The following is a 21,539-nucleotide window of genomic DNA, read 5'->3' as shown; positions in this document are numbered from 1 at the left end:
TTTGAGTTTATCTAGTGACAGTTTATGATCAATTACATCAAAAGCAGCACTGAAATCTAGCAACACTGCACCAACTAACTTCCTGTCATCCATACTATTTAACCAATCATCTATCATTTGTGCTAAGTCCATACTCGTAGAATGCCCTTCTTTGTATGCATGCTGGAAACCTGTGTCATGACTGTCCTGATCAGGTCAGGTTACAGGAGACCACAACCCTACAGATTATACAGTGCCTTGCGAAAGTATTCGGCCCCCTTGAACTTTGCAACCTTTTGCCACATTTCAGGCTTCAAACATAAAGATATAAAACTGTATTTTTTGTGAAGAATCAACAACAAGTGGGACACAATCATGAAGTGGAACGACATTTATTGGATATTTCAAACCTTTTTAACAAATCAAAAACTGAAAAATTGGGCGTGCAAAATTATTCAGCCCCTTTACTCTCAGTGCAGCAAACTCTCTCCAGAAGTTCAGTGAGGATCTCTGAATGATCCAATGTTGACCTAAATGACTAATGATGATAAATACAATCCACCTGTGTGTAATCAAGTCTCCGTATAAATGCACCTGCACTGTGATAGTCTCAGAGTTCCATTAAATGCGCAGAGAGCATCATGAAGAACAAGGAACACACCAGGCAGGTCCGAGATACTGTTATGAAGAAGTTTAAAGCCGGATTTGGATACAAAAAGATTTCCCAAGCTTTAAACATCCCAAGGAGTACTGTGCAAGCGATAATATTGAAATGGAAGGAGTATCAGACCACTGCAAATCTACCAAGACCTGGCCGTCCCTCTAAACTTTCAGCTCATACAAGAAGACTGATCAGAGATGCAGTCAAGAGGCCCATGATCACTCTGGATGAACTGCAGAGATCTACAGCTGAGGTGGGAGACTCTGTCCATAGGACAACAATCAGTCGTACATTGCACAAATCTGGCCTTTATGGAAGAATGGCAAGAAGAAAGCCATTTCTTAAAGATATCCATATCCAACAGCATCCTTTCTACCTCTTACCTTTCTACTTGGTGAAATTCAAACATGCATTGCCTCTCCTTCATGATATAATCTTTTATAAGGGTATATGACATGGAGCCATCAGTTGGAATCATAGCATTCCTGGACTTTTCCGCTTTGCCTGTAAAATATTCATTAAAGTAGTTTTGTGATGTCGTTTGATTTTGTAATAAATATAGCCTCTGATTCAACAAAAGAGCCGGACATGTTCGAATTCCTGCCCATAATCACATTCAACGTTCTCCACAGTTCGTTTCATCACCCTTTACTTCATACATTTTTAAACAAACTTAGTGACATTTCAGGATCAGCCTTACTACACACTTCTAACCATTGCACATTCTTAATCTCATCCACAAATGAGTCTTGATTGAACCCTCTATAGGACCTTCGCTAGATTACCTTAGGGGAAGCTTTTGGTATTTTAGTTTTCCTAGTGAGTGCAACCAAGTTATGATCACTGTTACCTAGTGCCACTGATACAGCTTTGGAACAATGTTCAGCCATGTTAGTAAAAATGTGATCAATACAAGTTGATGATGTGATACCGCACCTATTTGTGAACGTTCTGGAAAGAGAGAGGGAGAGCGAAAGAGAAAGAGAGAGAAAGAGAGAGACATGGGAGACAGAGAGTGATAGAGAGACAGACAGACTGAGACAGAAAAAGGAGAGGGCGATAGGGAGAGCGATGGAGAGAGACAGACAGAGAGAAAGAGCGAGGCATGGGAGAGAGAGAGGGAGACAGAGAGAGTGATGTGTGGGAGAGAGAGAGAGGAAGAGAGACAGAGACAGAGAGAGAGAGCGAGGTGTGAGAGACAAAGAGAGAGAGGCGTTGGGGGAGAGAGAGGTGTGGGGGGAGAGAGTGAGGCGTGGGGAGACAGAGTGAGGCGTGGGGGGAGAGAGTGGCGTGGGGAGGGGAGAGAGCGAGGTATGGGAGGCAGAGAGAGAGGGAGAGTAAGAGGTGTGGGAGGCAGAGAGAGGGAGAGAGAGAGAGAGAGTTGTGGGAAGAGAGAAAGAGAGGCGTGGGAGGCAGAGAGAGCGAAAGAGAGGGAGGCATTGGGAGAGAGACCAAGGCGTGGGGAGAAAGAGGGAGAGAGAGAGGGAGAGAGAGGGAGGCATTGGGAGATAGAGCGAGGCGTGGGGGAGAGAGAGAGAGGCGTGGGGGGAGAGAGAGAGGCGTGGGGGAGAGAGAGAGGCGTGGGGAGAGAGAGAGGCGTGGGCGATAGAGCAAGGCGTGAGGGAGAGAGAGAGAGGCGTGGGAAGAGAGAGAGAGAGGCATGGGAGGCAGAGAGAGAGAGGCATGGGGGAGAGAGAGAGGCGTCGGGGGAGAGAGAGAGAGGCATGGGTGAGAGAGCGAGGCATGGGGAGAGAGAGAGGCGTGGGGGAGAGAGAAGGAGAGAGAGAGTGTGGGGAGAGAGAGGCGTGGGGGGAGAGAGAAGAGAGAGAGAGGTGTGGGGAGAGAGAGCGAGGCGTGGGAGAGAGAGAAAGAGGCGTGGAAGGCAGAGAGAGAGAGCGGGGCGTGGGAGGCAGAGAGAGGAAGAGAGAGGGAGTCATTGGGAGAGAGAGTGAGGTGTGGGGGAGAGAGAGCTAGGTTTGGGGAGAGAGAGGCGTGGGGAGAGAGAGTGAGGTGTGGGGAGAGAGAGGCATGGGGAGAAAGAGCTAGGTGTGGGGAGAGAGAGGCGTGGGGAAAGGGAGCGAGGTGTGGGGAGAGAGAGGCGTGGGGAAAGGGAGCGAGGTGTGGGGAGAGAGAGGCGTGGGGAGAGAGAGCGAGGTGTGGGGAGAGAGAGGCGTGGGGAGAGAGAGCGAGGTGTGGGAGAGAGAGGCGTGGGGAAAGGGAGCGAGGTGTGGGGAGAGAGAGGCGTGGGGAAAGGGAGCGAGGTGTGGGGAGAGAGAGGCGTGGGGAAAGGGAGCGAGGTGTGGGGAGAGAGAGGCGTGGGGAAAGGGAGCGAGGTGTGGGGAGAGAGCGGCGTGGGGAAAGGGAGCGAGGTGTGGGGAAAGAGAGCGACGTGTGGGGAGAGAGAGGCATGGGGAGAGAGGTGTGGGGAGAGAGAGCGAGGTGTGGGGAGAGAGAGGCATGGGGAAAGAGAGCGAGGTGTGGGAGAGAGAGGCGTGGGGAGAGAGAGCGAGGTGTGGGGGGAGAGAGAGGCGTGGGGAGAGAGAGCGAGGTGTGGGGAGAGAGAGGCGTGGGGAGAGAGAGCGAGGTGGGGGAGAGAGGCGTCGGGAAAGGGAGCGAGGTGGGGAGAGAGAGGCGTGGGGAAAGGGAGCGAGGTGTGGGGGAGAGAGAGGCGTGGGGAAAGGGAGCGAGGTGTGGGAGAGAGAGGCGTGGGGAAAGGGAGCGAGGTGTGGGGGAGAGAGGCGTGGGGAAAGGGAGCGAGGTGTGGGGAGAGAGAGGCGTGGGGAAAGGGAGCGAGGTGTGGGGAGAGAGAGGCGTGGGGGGAGAGAGAGCGAGGTGTGGGGGAGAGAGGCGTGGGGAGAGAGAGCGAGGTGTGGGAGAGAGAGGCGTGGGGAAAGGGAGCGAGGTGTGGGGAGAGAGGCGTGGGGGGAAAGGGAGCGAGGTGGGGGAGAGAGGCGTGGGGAAAGGGAGCGAGGTGTGGGGAGAGAGAGGCGTGGGGAAAGGGGGGCGTGGGGGAGAGAGAGAAGCGTGGGAGGGAGAGAGAAGCGTGGGAGAGAGAGAGGCGTGGGAGGCAGAGAGAGAGAGAGCGTGGGGGGGCATGGGGGGGGAGAGAGAGAGAGGCATGGGGGAGAGAGAGAGGCGTGGGGAGAGAGAGAGGCGTGGGGGAGAGGCGATGGGGAGAGGCGTGGGGAGAGAGGAGGGAGAGAGAGAGGCGTGGGGGATAGAGCAAGGCGTGAAGGAGAGAGAGGGTGGGGGAGAGATAGAGAGATGCGGGGGGGAGAGAGAGGCGTGGGGAGAGAGACCGAGGGGAGACAGAGAGAGAGCGAGAGAGAGGGAGGCATTGGGAGAGAGAGCGAGGCGTGGGGAAGAGAGAGAGGCATGGGGGAGAGAGAGAGGCGTGGGGAGAGAGACCGAGGCGTGGGGAGAGAGAGGGAGAGAGAGAGGTGTGGGGAGAGAGAGCGAGGCGTGGGAGGCAGAGAGAGAGCGAGGCGTGGGGAGAGAGAGGGAGAGAGAGAGAGTGGTGTGGGAGGCAGAGAGAGAGAGGGGGAGAGAGAGAGGAGTGGGGAGAGAGAAAGTCGTTGGAAGAGAGAAAGAGAGGCGTGGGAGGCAGAGAGAGCGAAAGAGAGGGAGGCATTGGGAGAGAGAGCGAGGCGTGGGAGGCAGAGAGAGGGAGAGAGAGGGAGGCATTGGGAGAGAGAGCGAGGTGTGGGGAGAGAGAGCGAGGTGTGGGGGAGAGAGAGCGAGGTGTGGGGGAGAGAGAGAGGCGTGGGGAGAGAGACCGGGGCGTGGGGAGTAAGAGGGAGAGAGAGAGGGAGAGAGAGGGAGGCATTGGGAGATAGAGCGAGGCGTGGGGAGAGGGAGAGGCGTGGGGGAGAGAGAGAGGCGTGGGGGGAGAGAGGCGGGGGAGAGAAGAGGAGAGAGAGAGGAGGCGTGGGGGAGAGAGCGAGGCGTGGGGGAGATAGAGAGAGAGGCGTGGGGATAGAGAGAGGCGTGGGAGGCAGAGAGAGAGAGGCGTGGGGGGGGAGAAAGAAAGGCGTGGGGGGGGAGAGGGAGAAAGGCGTGGGGGAGAGAGAGAGAGAGGCATGGGCAGAGAGAGAGCGAGGCATGGGGGAGAGAGAGAGGCGTGGGGGAGAGAGAGAGAGGCGTGGGGGGAGGAGAGAGGCATGGGGGGAAGAGAGCGTGGGGGAGAGAGAGGAGGAGGCATGGGGGGGAGAGAGAGAGGCGTGGGGGGAGAGAGAGAGAGGCATGGGGAAGAGAGCGAGGCATGGGGGGGAGAGAGAGAGGCGTGGGGGGAGAGAGAGAGGCATGGGAGGCAGAGAGAGGCGTGGGGAGAGGCGAGGTGGGGGGAGAGAGAGGGAGAGAGAGAGGCGTGGGGGATAGAGCAAGGCGTGAAGGCGTGGGGGAGAGAGAGAGGCGTGGGGGAGAGAGAGAGAGGCGTGGGGGGAGAGAGAGAGGCATGGGAGGCAGAGAGAGAGCGAGGCATGGGGGAGAGAGAGAGAGGCGTGGGGGGGAGAGAGAGGCGTGGGGGAGAGAGCGAGGCATGGGGGAGAGAGAGAGGTGTGGGGGAGAGAGAGTGAGGTGTGGGGAGAGAGAGGCGTGGGGGAGAGAGAAGGAGAGAGTGAGGCGTGGGGAGAGAGACCGAGGCATGGGAGAGAGACCGAGGTGGGGGAGAGAGAGAGCGAGGCGTGGAAAGAGAGAGAAAGAGGCGTGGAAGGCAGAGAGAGAGAGTGGGGCGTGGGAGGCAGAGAGAGGAAGAGAGAGGGAGGCATTGGGAGAGAGAGTGAGGCGTGGGTGAGAGAGAGATGCGTGGGGGAGAGAGAGAGGCGAGGCATGAGGGGGAAGAGAGCAGGCGTGGGAGAGGCATGGGGGAGAGAGAGAGGCGTGGGGGGAGAGAGAGAGGCATGGGAGGCAGAGAGAGAGAGGCGGGGAGGTGTGGGGGAGAGAGAGGCGTGGGGGGGGGATAGAGCAAGGCGTGAAGGCGAGAGAGGGGGAGAGAGAGGCGGGGGAGAGAGAGAGAGAGAGCAGGAGAGGGAGGCAGAGAGAGAGAGGCGTGGGAGGGGGAGAGAGAGAGGGCGTGGGGGGGGGAGAGAGAGAAGCGTGGGGAGAGAGAGAGAGGCGTGGGAGGCAGGGGGAGAGAGAGAGCGGGGCATGGGAGAGAGAGGCATGGGGGAGAGAGGCATGGGGGGGAGAGAGAGAGGCGTGGGGGAGAGAGAGAGGCGTGGGGAGAGAGAGAGGCGGGGGGAGAGAGAGAGGCGTGGGGGATAGAGCAAGGCGTGAAGGAGAGAGAGAGGCGTGGGGAGAGATAGAGAGAGAGATGCGTGGGGGGAGAGAGAGGCGTGGGGAGAGAGACCGAGGGGAGACAGAGAGAGAGCGTGGGAGGAGAGAGAGGGAGGCATTGGGAGAGAGAGCGAGGCGGGGGGGAGAGAGAGGCGTGGGGGAGAGAGAGAGGCGTGGGGAGAGAGAGCGGGGGCGTGGGAGAGAGAGAGGGAGAGAGAGGGAGGCATGGGGGAGAGAGAGCGAGGTGTGTGGGGAGAGAGCGAGGTGATGGGGGGAGAGAGAGAGGCGTGGGGGAGAGAGATCGAGGCGTGGGGGAGTAAGAGGGAGAGAGAGAGGGAGGCATTGGGAGATAGAGCGAGGTGTGGGGGAGAGAGAGAGGCGTGGGGGAAAGAGAGGCAGGCGTGGGGGGGAGAGAGGCGTGGGGAGAGAAAGAGGGAGAGAGAGAGGCGTGGGGGAGAGAGCGAGGCGGGGGGAGATAGAGAGGCGTGGGGATAGAGAGAGGCATGGAAGGCAGAGAGAGAGAGGCGTGGGGGGAGAGAGAGGCGTGGGGGGAGAGAGAGAGGCGTGGGGGAGAGAGAGAGAGGCATGGGCAGAGAGCAGAGCGAGGCATGGGGGAGAGAGAGAGAGGCGTGGGGGAGGGGGAGAGAGAGAGAGGCATGGGGAAGAGAGAGAGAGGCATGGGGAGAGAGAGCGAGGCATGGGGGAGAGAGAGAGGCGTGGGGAGAGAGAGAGAGGCATGGGGAAGAGAGCGAGGCATGGGGGGAGAGAGAGAGGCGTGGGGGGAGAGAGAGAGAGGCATGGGAGGCAGATGAGGAGAGAGAGGCGTGGGGGAGAGAGAGAGGCGTGGGGGATAGAGCAAGGCGTGAAGGAGAGAGAGGCGTGGGGGGGGAGAGAGAGAGAGAGAGAGGCATGGGAGGCAGAGAGAGAGAGAGGCGTGGGGGGAGAGAGAGGGGCGTGGGGGGGAGAGAGAGAGAGAGCGTGGGAGGAGAGAGAGAGGCGTGGGAGGCAGAGAGGCATGGGGAGAGAGCGAGGGCATGGGAGAGAGAGAGGCGTGGGGAGAGAGACCGAGGGGAGACAGAGAGAGAGAGCGAGAGAGAGGGAGGCATTGGGAGAGAGAGCGAGGCGTGGGGGAGAGAGAGAGGCGTGGGGGAGAGAGAGAGGCGTGGGGAGAGAGAGCGAGGCGTGGGAGGCAGAGAGAGGGAGAGAGAGGGAGGCATTGGGAGAGAGAGCGAGGTGTGGGGAGAGAGAGCGAGGTGTGGGGGAGAGAGAGAGGCGTGGGGAGAGAGATCGAGGCGTGGGGAGTAAGAGGGAGAGAGAGAGGGAGGCATTGGGAGATAGAGCGAGGTGTGGGGGAGAGAGAGAGGCGTGGGGGAAAGAGAGAGGCGTGGGGGGAGAGAGGCGTGGGGAGAGAAAGAGGGAGAGAGAGAGGCGTGGGGGGAGAGAGCGAGGCGGGGGGAGATAGAGAGGCGTGGGGATAGAGAGAGGCATGGAAGGCAGAGAGAGAGAGGCGTGGGGGGGGGAGAGAGAGAGGCGTGGGGGGAGAGAGAGAGAGGCGTGGGGGAGAGAGAGAGGCATGGGCAGAGAGAGAGCGAGGCATGAGGCGTGGGGAGAGAGCGAGGCATGGGGAGAGAGAGAGAGGCGGGGGAGAGGCGTGGGGGGGGAGGGGGAGAGAGAGGCATGGGGGGAGAGAGAGAGAGAGAGCGAGGCATGGGGGCAGAGAGAGAGGCGTGGGGGGAGAGAGAGAGAGGCATGGGGAGAGAGAGAGAGGCAGAGAGCAGAGGGGGGAGGCGTGGGGAGAGAGAGAGGCATGGGGGAGAGAGAGAGGCGTGGGGAGGGAGAGCATGGGAGAGAGGCATGGGGAGAGAGAGAGGCATGGGGGAGAGAGAGAGGCGTGGGGGGAGAGAGAGAGAGGCATGGGAGAGAGAGAGGTGTGGGGAGAGAGAGGCGTGGGGGGAGAGAGAGAGAGAGGCATGGGGGAGAGAGAGAGAGAGAGCGTGGGGGGAGAGAGAGAGTGGCGTGGGGAGAGAGGCGTGGAAGGGAGAGAGAGAGAGGCGTGGGAGGCAGAGAGAGAGAGAGGGAGGCATTGGGAGAGAGAGCGAGGGTGGAGACAGGGGGGGAGAGAGCGAGGCGTGGGGAGAGAGAGAGAGGCGTGGGGAGAGAGAGCGAGGCGTGGGAGGCAGAGAGAGAGAGAGAGGGAGGAGGGAGGCATTGGGAGAGAGAGCGAGGTGTGGGGAGAGAGAGCGAGGTGTGGGGGGGGAGAGATGGGAGAGAGCGTGGGGAGAGAGAGAGAGGCGTGGGGAGTAGGCAGAGGAGAGTGGGGCGTGGGAGGCAGAGAGGGAGAGAGAGGGAGGCATTGGGAGATAGAGCGAGGGTGGGGAGAGGGGGGAGAGAGGCGTGGGGGAGAAGAGAGAGGGGTGGGGGAGAGAGGCGTGGGGAGAGAGAAGAGGGAGAGAGAGAGGCGTGGGGGGACAGGAGGCAGGGGAGAGAGAGGGAGGCATTGGGGGAGAGAGAGAGGCGTGGGGGAAAGAGAGAGGGGGGAGATGGAAGGCGTGGGGAGAGAGAGAGATGGGAGAGAGCGTGGGGGAGAGAGAGAGAGGCGTGGGTGGAAAGGAGAGAGAGGCGTGGGGAGAGAGAGAGAGGCATGGGCAGAGAGAGAGCGAGGCATGGGGGAGAGAGAGAGGCGAGGAGAGAGGCGTGGGGGAGAGAGAGGCATGGGGAGAGAGAGGGTGGGGAGAGAGAGGCATGGGGGGAGAGAGAGAGAGGCATGGGGGGGGAGAGAGAGAGGCGTGGGGAGAGAGAGAGGTGCATGGGGAGAGGCATGGGGGAAGAGAGAGGCGAGCATGGGGGAGAGAGAGAGGCGTGGGGGGGGAGAGAGAGAGAGGTGGGGGCATGGGAGGCAGAGAGAGAGAGAGGCGTGGGGGAGAGAGAGAGGCGTGGGGGAGAGAGAGGCGTGGGGGAGAGAGAGAGGCGTGGGGGAGAGAGCGAGGCGTGGGAGGCAGAGAGGAGAGAGAGGAGGCGTGGGGGAGAGAGAGAGGCGTGGGGGGGAGAGCGTGGGGAGAGAGAGGCATGGGAGGCAGAGAGAGAGGGAGGCATTGGGGATAGAGCGAGGCGTGGGGGAGAGAGAGAGGCATGGGGGAGAGAGAGGCGTGGGGGAGAGAGAGAGGCATGGGGGAGAGAGGGAGAGGTGGGAGTAAGAGGGGGGGAGAGAGAGGCGTGAGAGGCGTGGGGAGAGAGAGAGGCGTGGGAGGCAGAGAGAGAGGCGTGGGGGGAGAGAGAGAGGCGTGGGGGAGAGAGAGTGGCGTAGGGGAGAGAGAGAGGCGAGGGGGGAGAGAGAGAGAGGCATGGGCAGAGAGAGAGCGAGGCATGGGGAGAGAGAGAGAGCCGTGGGGAGAGAGAGAGAGGCGTGGGGGGAGAGAGAGAGGCATGGGGAAGAGAGCGAGGCATGGGGGAGAGAGAGAGGCGTGGGGGAGAGAGAGAGGCGTGGGAGGTAGATAGAGAGCGAGGCATAGGGGACAGAGAGAGAGGCGTGGGGGAAAGAGAGAGACGTGTGGGGGAGAGAGAAAGAGGCGTGGGGAGAGAGATTGAGGTGTGGGGAGAGAGAGGCTTGGGGAGAGAGAGAGAGAGGCGTGGGAGGGAGAGAGAGGGAGGCATTGGGAGAGAGAGCGAGACGTGGTGGAGGGAGAGAGAGAGACGTGGGGGAGAGAGAGAGGCGTGGGGGGAGAGGGAGAGACGTGGGGGAGGGAGAGAGAGACGTGGAGGAGATAGAGACATTTGCAAAAATGTCATTTCCAAAGCAAAGTTATTTTTAAACATGAGGCTACTACTATACTCCCTCCTGCACTAAATTTACAAACACTTCTAAAATTGCTGACAATCATTTTTACAATATCAAAAAATTTTTTAGATGACTTTAAACGGGCAATTCAATTTTCTCTGTGCTTATCAGTACGTTATATTCAAGCACTTAACTTTATGGTAATTGGCAACAATTTATATTCAGTCCAGGTAAGTACTGTATAAGCATTGGTTGCATATATATTAGGGATTATAACACTGAACTGGACTCACGTCGTCAGTCTATGTCATGGAGAGAGCTGGTGTTTCAGTGTCCAGGAGTCACAGTCAGAGTTAACAGCATGTAGGCTCTACAATGCATTATGCACATACACTGTATATTCTCCTAAATAAATAAACCACAAAGTGACTGTATTTATATCTAAACGTTATGTTATAAAGCACTCATGAATAATCTGGAGGCTGCAATTCCCCCTTTGGTGCAGATTAAAGAATGCAATATGAATACATTTCTAGATTAAACTGTGACTGTACTTTGTAGCAAAGGTGATTCCCCAGGCCAGAAAACGATCAACACGAAGCCATCCTGTCTAACTGGCAGAGGAGGACGGTACCAGAAGGTTTAGTCGTAGCACCAGCGATAACCCCTCCATGAACACCACACAAGAGAAACTATCCGCTGGGTCCAATGTTGCTCGTTCAGAGGTCTTTATCCCTTTTTCTTTTTATGTATTATGTGTGTATTGTTATTGTATTGTTATTGTATTGTTATTGTATTGTTATTGTATTGTTATTGTATTGTTATTGTAGTGTGACGACCCTCCCACTCTGTCTGCCGTATTCTGTCTTTGTTCTTGTTTCCTTATTAGGATGCCGGTGGGCGGAGTTGAGAGGGTCGTCAGCTACATGGGAAACACCTGGGCCAGGTGTCTCCCAGGATAAATAGACCTCTTCCACATTCATGGAGGAGACTCTCTCCATGCAGACACCCGTTGTAGATTGTGTTGTGGTTCTTGGTGGCCTTTTGTTTGTTTGCGTTGGCACCTTTCATCACCCTGCATTATCACATTCATGCAAAACACTCACTTACACTCTGATTACTGATTACACACACCATTGTATATTATACTTAGTTGCTTTAGTTAATAAATATATATTTTGCTACTCCTTATCTCCACGTTGTCTCCCTTTGTTACGGGCTTTGAGCCGGTTCGTGACAAGTGGGGGCTCGTGCGGGATCTTTGAACTATTGGTTTGGGAGACCGTGGAGGTACGTGTTTGGTTTGAATATGGTGTTTGAGTGTGATCGGCCCAGTATTGGTTGCCTTTGTTGTTTGGTTTGTGTGCTGCGTTGGAGAGAGTATAATGGTTAGTTTCCAGGCCTTGCCTAGCCTGGAAACTCTTGTTCTACTTTCTGTTGGGAAGTCAGTCTGAGGAGGTGAGTAAATCGGCTGTGTACCTCGGTAGGAGATTTGTGTAGGGTAGTGGAACTTGCTACCCGGAGCTATAGCCTTTTTCCCCTGATAGGCTTAGCGACGTGTTTCAATTTTGGACATGTTGGGCATGGTTAAATGTTTGTTATTTTTGTGTGGTGTCTGTGGCTTGGTGGAATTTGCCAGCATGCTGGGGAGTTCTATTTCCTTGCCAGTGGGCTACAGTGCGTAAATACCCACCAAAAATCTACACGAAGACTAGGGTTGAGTTATTGTAGGTTTTGGGGAAGCTCCGTATCTCATCTCTCTTCTGTGGTGCTCAGGGTGATTGTCATTTCTCTGGTTGTGGTCTGATGTGCTCAGCAGAGGAGTTGAGCAAGATTATTTACTTATGACTATGGTGTCTCATGTAGACAAGTTCATTCGCTTTCCATCAGAGGACCTGTTAGAATTATGTACTTAAGAACAGCTGTTGAAGATCGCTGAACACTACAAGCTTAAATGATTGAAATCAGTGAAATTCTGTTTCGTTGGAAGTGACTATGAATCGTTGGAAGTGACTATGAATCGTTGGAAGTGACTATGAATCGTTGGAAGTGACTATGAATCGTTGGAAGTGACTATGAATCGTTGGAAGTGACTATGAATCGTTGGGAGTTGTAAAAATTAAGAAGGACCCTGATGTTCTTTTCGTTGGAGTTTGTAGCTGTTGGTCTTTTGTGCCATGTTCCTGAATGTTTACATGACTGACCATTGTTTCGGGTTGTCATGTTCTATCTTTCCTGTCTGTTCCCTCCTGGTCTTGTGTTCTTCTTTCCTCTTAAATATTGCTTCCTATGCACAAAGGTTGCCGAGGTAGGAGGAGGTTGGTTGGGGCAGGTGGAGGTGTGAACACATGACCCCTCATCAATTTGGGACGCAGAGGCCTGTGTCAATTTGGGACGCAGAGGCCTGTGTCAATTTGGGACGCAGAGGCCTGTGTCAATTTGGGACGCAGAGGCCTGTGTCAATTTGGGACGCAGAGGCCTGTGTCAATTTGGGACGCAGAGGCCTGTGTCAATTTGGGACGCAGAGGCCTGTGTCAATTTGGGACGCAGAGGCCTGTGTCAATTTGGGACGCAGAGGCCTGTGTCAATTTGGGACGCAGAGGCCTGTGTCAATTTGGGACGCAGAGGCCTGTGTCAATTTGGGACGCAGAGGCCTGTGTCAATTTGGGAAGCAGAGGCCTGTGTCAATTTGGGACGCAGAGGCCTGTGTCAATTTGGGACGCAGAGGCCTGTATTGTTATTGTAGTGTTATTGTATTGTTATTGTATTGTATTGTTATTGTATTGTATTGTTATTGTAGTGTTATTGTTATTGTAGTGTTATTGTGTTGTTATTGTATTGTTATTGTATTGTATTGTTATTGTATTGTAGTGTTATTGTATTGTAGTGTTATTGTAGTGTTATTGTAGTGTTATTGTAGTGTTATTGTAGTGTTATTGTAGTGTTATTGTTATTGTTATTGTATTGTTATTGTAGTGTTATTGTTATTGTAGTGTTATTGTGTTGTTATTGTATTGTATTGTTATTGTAGTGTTATTGTATTGTAGTGTTATTGTAGTGTTATTGTAGTGTTATTGTAGTGTTATTGTAGTGTTATTGTTATTGTTATTGTATTGTAGTGTTATTGTTATTGTAGTGTTATTGTAGTGCTATTGTATTGTTATTGTATTGTTATTGTATTGTGTTGTTAATTGTAGTGTTATTGTATTATTATTGTATTGTATTGTTATTGTAGTGTTATTGTATTATTATTGTATTGTATTGTTATTGTATTGTAGTGTTATTGTATTGTAGTGTTATTGTATTGTTATTGTATTATTATTGTAGTGTTATTGTATTATTATTGTATTGTATTGTTATTGTATTGTAGTGTTATTGTATTGTAGTGTTATTGTATTGTTATTGTATTATTATTGTAGTGTTATTGTAGTGTTATTGTAGTGTTATTGTAGTGTTATTGTAGTGTTATTGTATTATTATTGTAGTGTTATTGTATTATTATTGTAGTGTTATTGTATTATTATTGTATTGTATTATTATTGTATTGTATTGTTAGTGTTATTGTTAGTGTTATTGTAGTGTTATTGTAGTGTTATTGTAGTGTTATTGTAGTGTTATTGTAGTGTTATTGTAGAGTATTATTGTAGTGTTATTGTGTTGTTATTGTGTTGTTATTGTAGAGTATTATTGTGGTGTTATTGTGTTATTGTTATTTATTGTTATTGTTATTGTGTTGTTATTGTTATTGTATTGTTATTGTATTGTTATTGTATTGTTATTGTATTGTTAGTGTAGTGTTATTGTATTGTTATTGTATTGTTATTGTAGTGTTATTGTAGTGTTATTGTAGTGTTATTGTAGTGTTATTGTAGTGTTATTGTAGTGTTATTGTAGTGTTAGTGTAGTGTTATTGTAGTGTTAGTGTAGCGTTAGTGTAGCGTTAGTGTAGCGTTAGTGTAGCGTTAGTGTAGCGTTAGTGTAGCGTTAGTGTAGCGCTGACTGTTGGCGCTACAAACATAAACATTTTGCTGCACCTGCAATAACATGTGTACGCGACCAATTCATTTAGATTTTATTGATATGTTTGATAAGGAGCCAATTACCTGCTGCTGCTAAAAGTAGTGGCCTAAGCAGCAATAGGATTGTGTTCCGCTCATGTGGTAACCCAAGGTTCCAACAATGAAGGTTAACTCAAATGAAAAGGACGTCATGGAGTAAAATAACAGCAGCTCTACAGAATAAATGTTGGCTTTACAACTCGGGTTACAATCTTTCAGGAACTTTCAATAAATTACCTGATTTACCAGAAATCCCCCCACCAACATTTCTGGAAAACCAGTGAATTTATTGAAAGTTCTCGGAATTTTGCAACCCTACTGATGACACTTACAGCACTACAGTACCTGCACCAATACCAGTCAATGTTGCCCTTGAGGATCATTAAATTGCCACTTGAGCCTCCACAACAACACACACCTGTCTGTATAACGAGGTGTGACCACACACAGCAGCTAGCCTGTTTCACACATCATTCATATCTTCTCTGTGATTGAGAACAGAATAAGGTTACAGTAATGAGGATAAATCTACTCTGTGATCAATGTTCCCTCAGCTCCCCCGGGACTGCTGCTCAGAAGAAATATCAGCCTGCACAGAGAATTATGAGGTTGAACTTCACTTAACTTTCTAGAGTTTTCCCCATTAGTTAGCACTCTCAATGTTTCCTTTTACTGTGGGAATTGTGATCGATTCAATGCAATATTAGCCACTTTCAATGCAACATACCAAAACAAAATGCCATAACCAATCAAAGCTGCAGGAGGCATATATGCAAATAGACCATTGCCATATATGGATCTGTGGCCATTCACTTTGAACTGGACTGTGTTTACAGCATAAGCATAAGGGCTGCATGTGGCCACGTGTGCACATTTCTTCATATCCTTTGCTAGTTAGCGAGTTATTAGCCCAGATATAGATAATTTGTAATCAGCAATGGGGGAGTGATTGCTTCTTCAAGAGCACAAAACATGTACACTTCTAGACATATTTGAAATGTGAGTCAGGTTCAGAGTTTTCTTGTCTTAAAGGGGCAGTGTTGTATTTTGAGAGAGGCTTGAATAAGCTAAGTAACCAATAGGCACAGGGTAGCATCATTTCTCTGATTCTCTGTAACAATGGTATGGGAATAATAATGCATTTTATTTTGTAAAGTGTTTCTTGCATCAAACAACAGAAGAACATTTTCAGTAACCTCCTTATATGAATAACACGTGGATGAACAGGTTAGTCTCAAGCCCTGTATGTTTTTTTCTCTCCAAAGTCTCATGGAATGTTACCTGAATGATATAACAGCTATTTACATGTTAAAATGCTATGGGATGCATTTTCTCCATTGTAGGCCTACCAGCCACTCCGGCCTACCAGCCACTACATTATGATAAAATAGCTACAGTAGCCTACTTGACTACTGTTCAAACTGTAAGTTAAAGCGGGTACAGCTTCAGTGTTCAAAGTAAACACATGCTGGAAGTTGCACAGAATTTTCACACTGTTCGAGTTTGCGCTCAGCAGACCTAACATTTTCTCAGTACCAACATTTTTTTGAGGGAACATTGCCTGTGATGCTGAACAGAATAAGTTGACAGTAATGAGGATAGATTTTCTCTGTGATGCTGAACAGAATGAGGTTACAATAATGAGGATAGATCTACTCTGTGATGCTGAACAGAATGAGGTTACAATAATGAGGATAGATCTACTCTGTGATGCTGAACAGAATAAAGTGACAGTAATGAGGCTAGATCTACTCTGTGATGCTGTACAGAATAAAGTGACAGTAATGAGGATAGATCTACTCTGTGATGCTGAACAGAATAAAGTGACAGTAATGAGGATAGATCTACTCTGTGATGCTGAACAGAATAAAGTGACAGTAATGAGGATAGATCTACTCTGTGATGCTGAACAGAATAAAGTGACAGTAATGAGGATAGATCTACTCTGTGATGCTGAACAGAATAAAGTGACAGTAATGAGGATAGATCTACTCTGTGATGCTGAACAGAATGAGGTTACAGTAATGAAGATATATTTTCTCTGTGAAGGTGAACAGATTGAGGTTACAGTAATGATGATAGATTTTCTCTGTGATGTTGAACACACAGGATATTGGGCTCCCGAGTGGCACAGTGGTCTAAGACACTGCATCTCAGTGCAAGAGGCGTCACTGTAGTACCTGGTTCGAATCTTGGCTGCATCACAACTGGCTGTGATTGAGAGTCCCATAGGGCGGTGCACAATTGGCCCGGCGTTGCCAGGGTAGGCAGTCATTATAAATAACTATTTGTTCTTAACTGACTTGCCTAGTTCAATAAATAAACATATTTAAAACATCTGCTCTGTGATGCTGAACAGAATGAGGTTACAATAATGAGAAGAGAATGAAAGGTCACTCTGAATCAGATATAATATTAACATGGTATAAGCCATGGCAAAATGTGTAGAATTTGAGAAAAGTTGCTTTAAAACTGCAACATTTTCTCTACACCCCATTGTAAAATGTGTAGCATTGCAGGAAATTAATTTTAGAACGTAGAGGACCAGGCCCTTGAAACGTGCCCGGTCAGAAAATCGGCCATGATTGAAATTAATTTTAGAACGTAGAGGACCAGGCCCTTGAAACGTGCCCGGTCAGAAAATCGGCCATGATTACAAGTTTAGATAGCGGGGTAGACTAATTTACTCATCTAATTATTTTTTGCTGACATGGGCTAATTGAGTGACTGTCAGTGACTGACATAACACGAGGAACACTGCTGATGAAATTGCACCTTGTGTATTTTACTATTCTAACACTCAACAGACTGAGTTCCTAAGTGAGGGTCTGTCGAGGGCCCTCTGCGACCGCCTATGTCGCTTATGTCCAGGGCCGGCAAGGCAGGACATCCACAGGACATCTCTGTGGCTTGTACTTATGCAGAATACAGATGTAGGATCTTAATTTGAGCCAGTTTGCTAAAGCAAGAAAATAATCCTGCAGCAACAGGAAGTGTGGGTTATGTGAATTATAATGAATTTAGAAGAATCTAGCAAACCCAACAAAAAAGTAAGAGAAAATCATGTCTGAAATATCAAAGGGGAAATTACAAACTTCAGAAGCCTTTTTAAACCATAAATACATTAAAAGTTTTTAATCTCCTGCATTACAGGAAAGTTCTCCTGCAACAGGGTGGTACAACTAAGAAATGAAGATAGACAAATAAGTTTCATTTGGTTGTAAAAGACTACAGCAAATGGCAGTATGCTTTTCAAAATACATACATTTTATTGGGTTAGGCTACTTTGACTTACCTGCGTTTCTGAGTTTTTTGTTTCTGTACACGGAGATAATGACCAAGAGGTTGCCCAAAATATCAACGACAATGGTGAAAATCAGAAAGCATCCCAAAGTTGTCGCAACCCATGGAGGGCGATTCAGGTTAGTGTCGTGGGGGGCCACTGAAGAACCGTTCGTCAGACCGCTTTCATTTCTTCTCATTTTATCGTATCTCTTCACCTTCTCTCAGTCTCGTAATAGATCTCAGGTTTGCGATCCATAGTAGCCGTCTTTGCGCAGCTGAAACTTCTATTTCACCTGTTGTAGCTTGGTCCTCTTCTGAGTGCCCAAGTTCAATTATTCTGCCACGACACGCAGCTACACTTTTATAGCCCTGCATCGTCTTCCATCACTTTGCGCGTCTGTCACATTCCGCGGCAACTTCAGTGCCGGATTCCAAGACTAAACTGTAGCCTAAGTGATGAAAATACTGCCACCTAGTGGCCGAACGTGGTAAGCACTTCTCCACTCCATGTTTGAAGCTGGTGCTCAATTCATATCAAGTCTTCACGACGCTTTTCACTCGCACGAGTCTATAATTTATTAATGTGTTCATTCATTACTGTCAGTCATTCATGCTTTATTTATACCAACCCATAGATTTTATTAGAATAGTGTATTACACTGTATTTATACTATTGTTTCCTTTTGTAATCTGTAGTGACCCTTTATTTTATAAAACCCCGCCACTGTTTCGGTAAACAGCTGAGGAATAGGGCTGGAGAAATGTAAACCCCTTTCCAATTCATAGACAGCGCTATGGATGCAAGGACTGACCATCCATTACATCACAATTATAGTTTTAACCGTGTTTTGTGGGCATACAGTGATGGTTTACATTACAATAACATTGCTTACAAACAAAATAATAAAACAAGCTTATATGTTGGGTTCTGATGGGGTAAGACAGTTGAACTGATCTCATGAGGTTAAGTTATATTCTTGAAGAATCAATGGCTATACAGAACACAGCGTACAAAACATTATGAACACCTTCTCTTTCCATGACATGGACTGACCAGGTGAACCTAGAAGAAAGCTACGATCCCTTACTGATGTAACTTGTTAAATCCACTTCAACCAGTGTAGTTGAAGGGTAGGCGACAGGTTAAAGAAGGTTTTTATGCTTTGTGACAATTGAGACATGGATTGTGTATGTGTGCCATTCAGAGGGTGAATGGGCAAGACAGCAGATCAAACGCGGTGTGTTAGTATGTGCCAGGCTCACCAGTTTGAGTGTGTCAAGAACTGCAACACTGCTGGGTTTTTTTTTACGCTCAAGTTTCAAGAGTGGTCCACCACCCAAAGGACATCCAGCAAACTTAACACAACTGTGGGAAGCATTGGAGTCAACATGGGGCAGCATCCCTGTGGAACACTTTCGACACCTTGGAGAGTCCATGCCCCCTAGAAATGAGGCTGTGTTGAGGGCGAAAGGGGGTGCAACTCAATATGAGGAAGGTGTTTATAATGTTTCAGACACTCAGTGTTCATTTAACAGTAAAGGAATGTAATCACAGATTGCCCCTTTAAAGGCTGAGTAGAAAAACAGATATTTCCTCTTTTCAAATATGTCAAAGTTGTCAATACAAAGTCATCTAAAGTAGGTTTCATGACCATATCTTTAAAACCAAGGTCCTCAATATTGCAGCTATACAAAAATCTTACAGTCCGTTTCTTATTGTTGCAACTCTGTTTATAACCAAAGGTTGAACAGTGAGATTCTTGGAATAAAGGAACAGAAAAGTGTTTTTTGTTACCAGTGTTCTTACCTGCAGATAAATGAGCCAACAATCTAATGAAGAAGGATTCAATGCTACTTTGCATTTGGTAATTCATCAAGATAAAGTCCCACCCCACATATTGATTGCCCCTCCTACTTGACCTCAGCAAGCCTTAGTAATGGTTTTCATCACTGTGTGTATCTACGAGTCTGTATACCAGTATCTACAGTGGGGCAAAAAAGTATTTAGTCAGCCACAAATTGTGCAAGTTCTCCCACTTAAAAAGATGAGAGAGGCCTGTAATTTTCATCATAGGTAGACTTCAACTATGACAGACAAAATGAGAAGAAAAAAATCCAGACAAGAGCTCAATGTGATGGAGCATGATTAGGAAGAGAATTGCACCACTCACTGACTCACTCACACACACGTAACGGATGTGAAACGGCTAGCTTAGTTAGCGGTGGTGAGCGCTAAATAGCTTTTCAATCGGTGACGTCACTTGCTCTGAGACCTTGAAGTAGTAGTTCCCCTTGCTCTGCAAAGGCCGCGGCTTTTGTGGAGCGATGGGTAACGATGCTTCGTGAGTGACTGTTGTTGATGTATGCAGAGGGTCCCTGGTTCGCGCTTGGGTATGGGCGAGGGGACGGTCTAAAGTTATACTGTTACACACACACACCTCGCCTGCATGATGTACCCAGCCTTAGGTCTACATCATTGTTCAGCGCCAGACTCTCTCATCACTTACAATATGCCCCTTTATCCACCACCTGTCCTTTAATCTGCCCGTGTTTTCTCTTCTCCCCTGTAGAGCAAGATTCCCCAAACAGCAGCCTGTGGTTGGAAAAACTTGGCCCCACGTTTTCTGAGCAAAAAAAACTTTCATTGTTGGACATAAAAGACTGTAAAAACACCAGTAAATCAGCTACAAATGATTTTCATGTTGGAACTCTGTTCCCAAGTATTGCCATGCATAATAGAGAGTCACGTGATCATATACAAATGCAAGCAAGATTTGAAATGATTGTTTTATGATTATATCTGTTTGGGCTTCTTGCTCAAGAAAAAAACATCCCGCAGCTGAATCTAGTTGATGATCCCTGATGTAGAGCGTGCAATTCAGATTGTTTTCAAAGTGACAACGCTGCTGGCTGATGAGTTCATGTATAGGCTATAAATGATCTGTTCTGTGTTAATAGATGACAAGTTGATACTAACTCTCTTACAGCGTAGCAACTGTGTTTCACGGGAAACACAAACGACTGAAAAAAATCAAGAGATATGTTTTTTTGACAAGAGTATTGATATGGGGTTGTGCTTCTCCATTCTCCCCCTGTTGCTCACTGCTCAGGAATCTGGGTTGGTTGACCTGCGCTGTGAGGTGTGTGGGTTGGTTGACGAGCGCTGTGAGGCGTGTGGGTTGGTTGACGAGCGCTGTGAGGCGTGTGGGTTGGTTGACGAGCGCTGTGAGGCGTGTGGGTTGGTTGACGAGCGCTGTGAGGCGTGTGGGTTGGTTGACGGGCGCTGTGAGGCGTGTGGGTTGGTTGACGGGCGCTGTGAGGCGTGTGGGTTGGTTGACGGGCGCTGTAAGGAGTGTGGGTTGGTTGACGGGCGCTGTGAGGCGTGTGGGTTGGTTGACGGGCGCTGTGACGCGTGTGGGTTGGTTGACGGGCGCTGTGAGGCGTGTGGGTTGGTTGACGGGCGCTGTGAGGCGTGTGGGTTGGTTGACGGGCGCTGTGAGGCGTGTGGGTTGGTTGACGGGCGGAGGCGCTGTGAGGCGTGTGGGTTGGTTGACGGGCGCTGTGAGGCGTGTGGGTTGGTTGACGGGCGCTGTGAGGCGTGTGGGTTGGTTGACGGGCGCTGTGAGTGGGGTTGGTTGTGAGGCGCTGTGGCGTGTGGGTTGGACGGGCGCTGTGAGGCGTGTGGGTTGGTTGACGGGCGCTGTAAGGAGTGTGGGTTGGTTGGCGGGCGCTGTGAGGCGTGTGGGTTGGTTGACGAGCGCTGTAAGGAGTGGGGGTTGGTTGACGGGCGCTGTGAGGCGTGTGGGTTGGTTGTCGGGCGCTGTAAGGCGTGTGGGTTGGTTAACGGGCGCTGTAAGGAGTGTGGGTTGGTTGACGAGCGCTGTAAGGAGTGTGGGTTGGTTGTGGGTTGGTTGACGGGCTCTAGGAGTGTAAGGGTTGTTGGGTTGGGGGTTGGTTGACGGGCGCTGTGAAGCGTGGGGTTGGTTTGGGCACTGTAAGGAGTGGGCGTTGGTTGATGGGCGCTGAAGTGTGGGTTGGTTGACGGGCGCTGTGAAGCGTGGGGGTTGGTTGACGGGCGCTGTAAGGAGTGTGGGTTGGTTGACGGGCGCTGTAAGGAGTGGGGGTTGGTTGACGGGCGCTGTAAGGAGTGTGGGTTGGTTGATGGGCACTGTAAGGAGTGGGGGTTGGTTGATGGGCGCTGTAAGGAGTGGGGGTTGGTTGATGGGCACTGTAAGGAGTGGGGGTTGGTTGACGGGCGCTGTAAGGAGTGTGGGTTGGTTGACGGGCGCTGTAAGGAGTGGGGGTTGGTTGACGGGCGCTGTAAGGAGTGGGGGTTGGTTGACGGGCGCTGTAAGGAGTGGGGGTTGGTTGACGGGCGCTGTAAGGAGTGGGGGTTGGTGTTGGCGCTGTAAGGAGTGGGGTTGGTTGATGGGCACTGTAAGGAGTGGGGTTGGTTGACAGGCGCTGTAAGGCGTGTGGGTTGGTTGACGGGCGCTGTGAAGCGTGG

General features: G+C 50.4%; 1 protein-coding gene across 1 annotated transcript in view; it reads right to left on the bottom strand.

Annotated features, from left to right (window-relative positions):
* The window catches only part of LOC124011147 (melatonin receptor type 1A-A-like), a 36,189-nt gene extending 18,780 nt beyond the window's left edge, over window positions 1–17,409 (bottom strand). The window contains exon 1 of the mRNA XM_046324211.1: window positions 17,043–17,409. Coding sequence (XP_046180167.1) covers window positions 17,043–17,229 — 187 coding nt within the window. The 5' untranslated portion in view covers window positions 17,230–17,409. The remainder of the gene's footprint in view (window positions 1–17,042) is intronic.
* Window positions 17,410–21,539: the final 4,130 nt, after the last annotated feature.

The sequence above is a fragment of the Oncorhynchus gorbuscha genome, linkage group LG23 (genome assembly GCF_021184085.1).
Source record: "Oncorhynchus gorbuscha isolate QuinsamMale2020 ecotype Even-year linkage group LG23, OgorEven_v1.0, whole genome shotgun sequence".
Lineage (NCBI taxonomy): Eukaryota > Metazoa > Chordata > Actinopteri > Salmoniformes > Salmonidae > Oncorhynchus > Oncorhynchus gorbuscha.
Note: the sequence above shows the minus strand (reverse complement) of the source record. Positions and strands in the feature narration are given on the sequence as shown.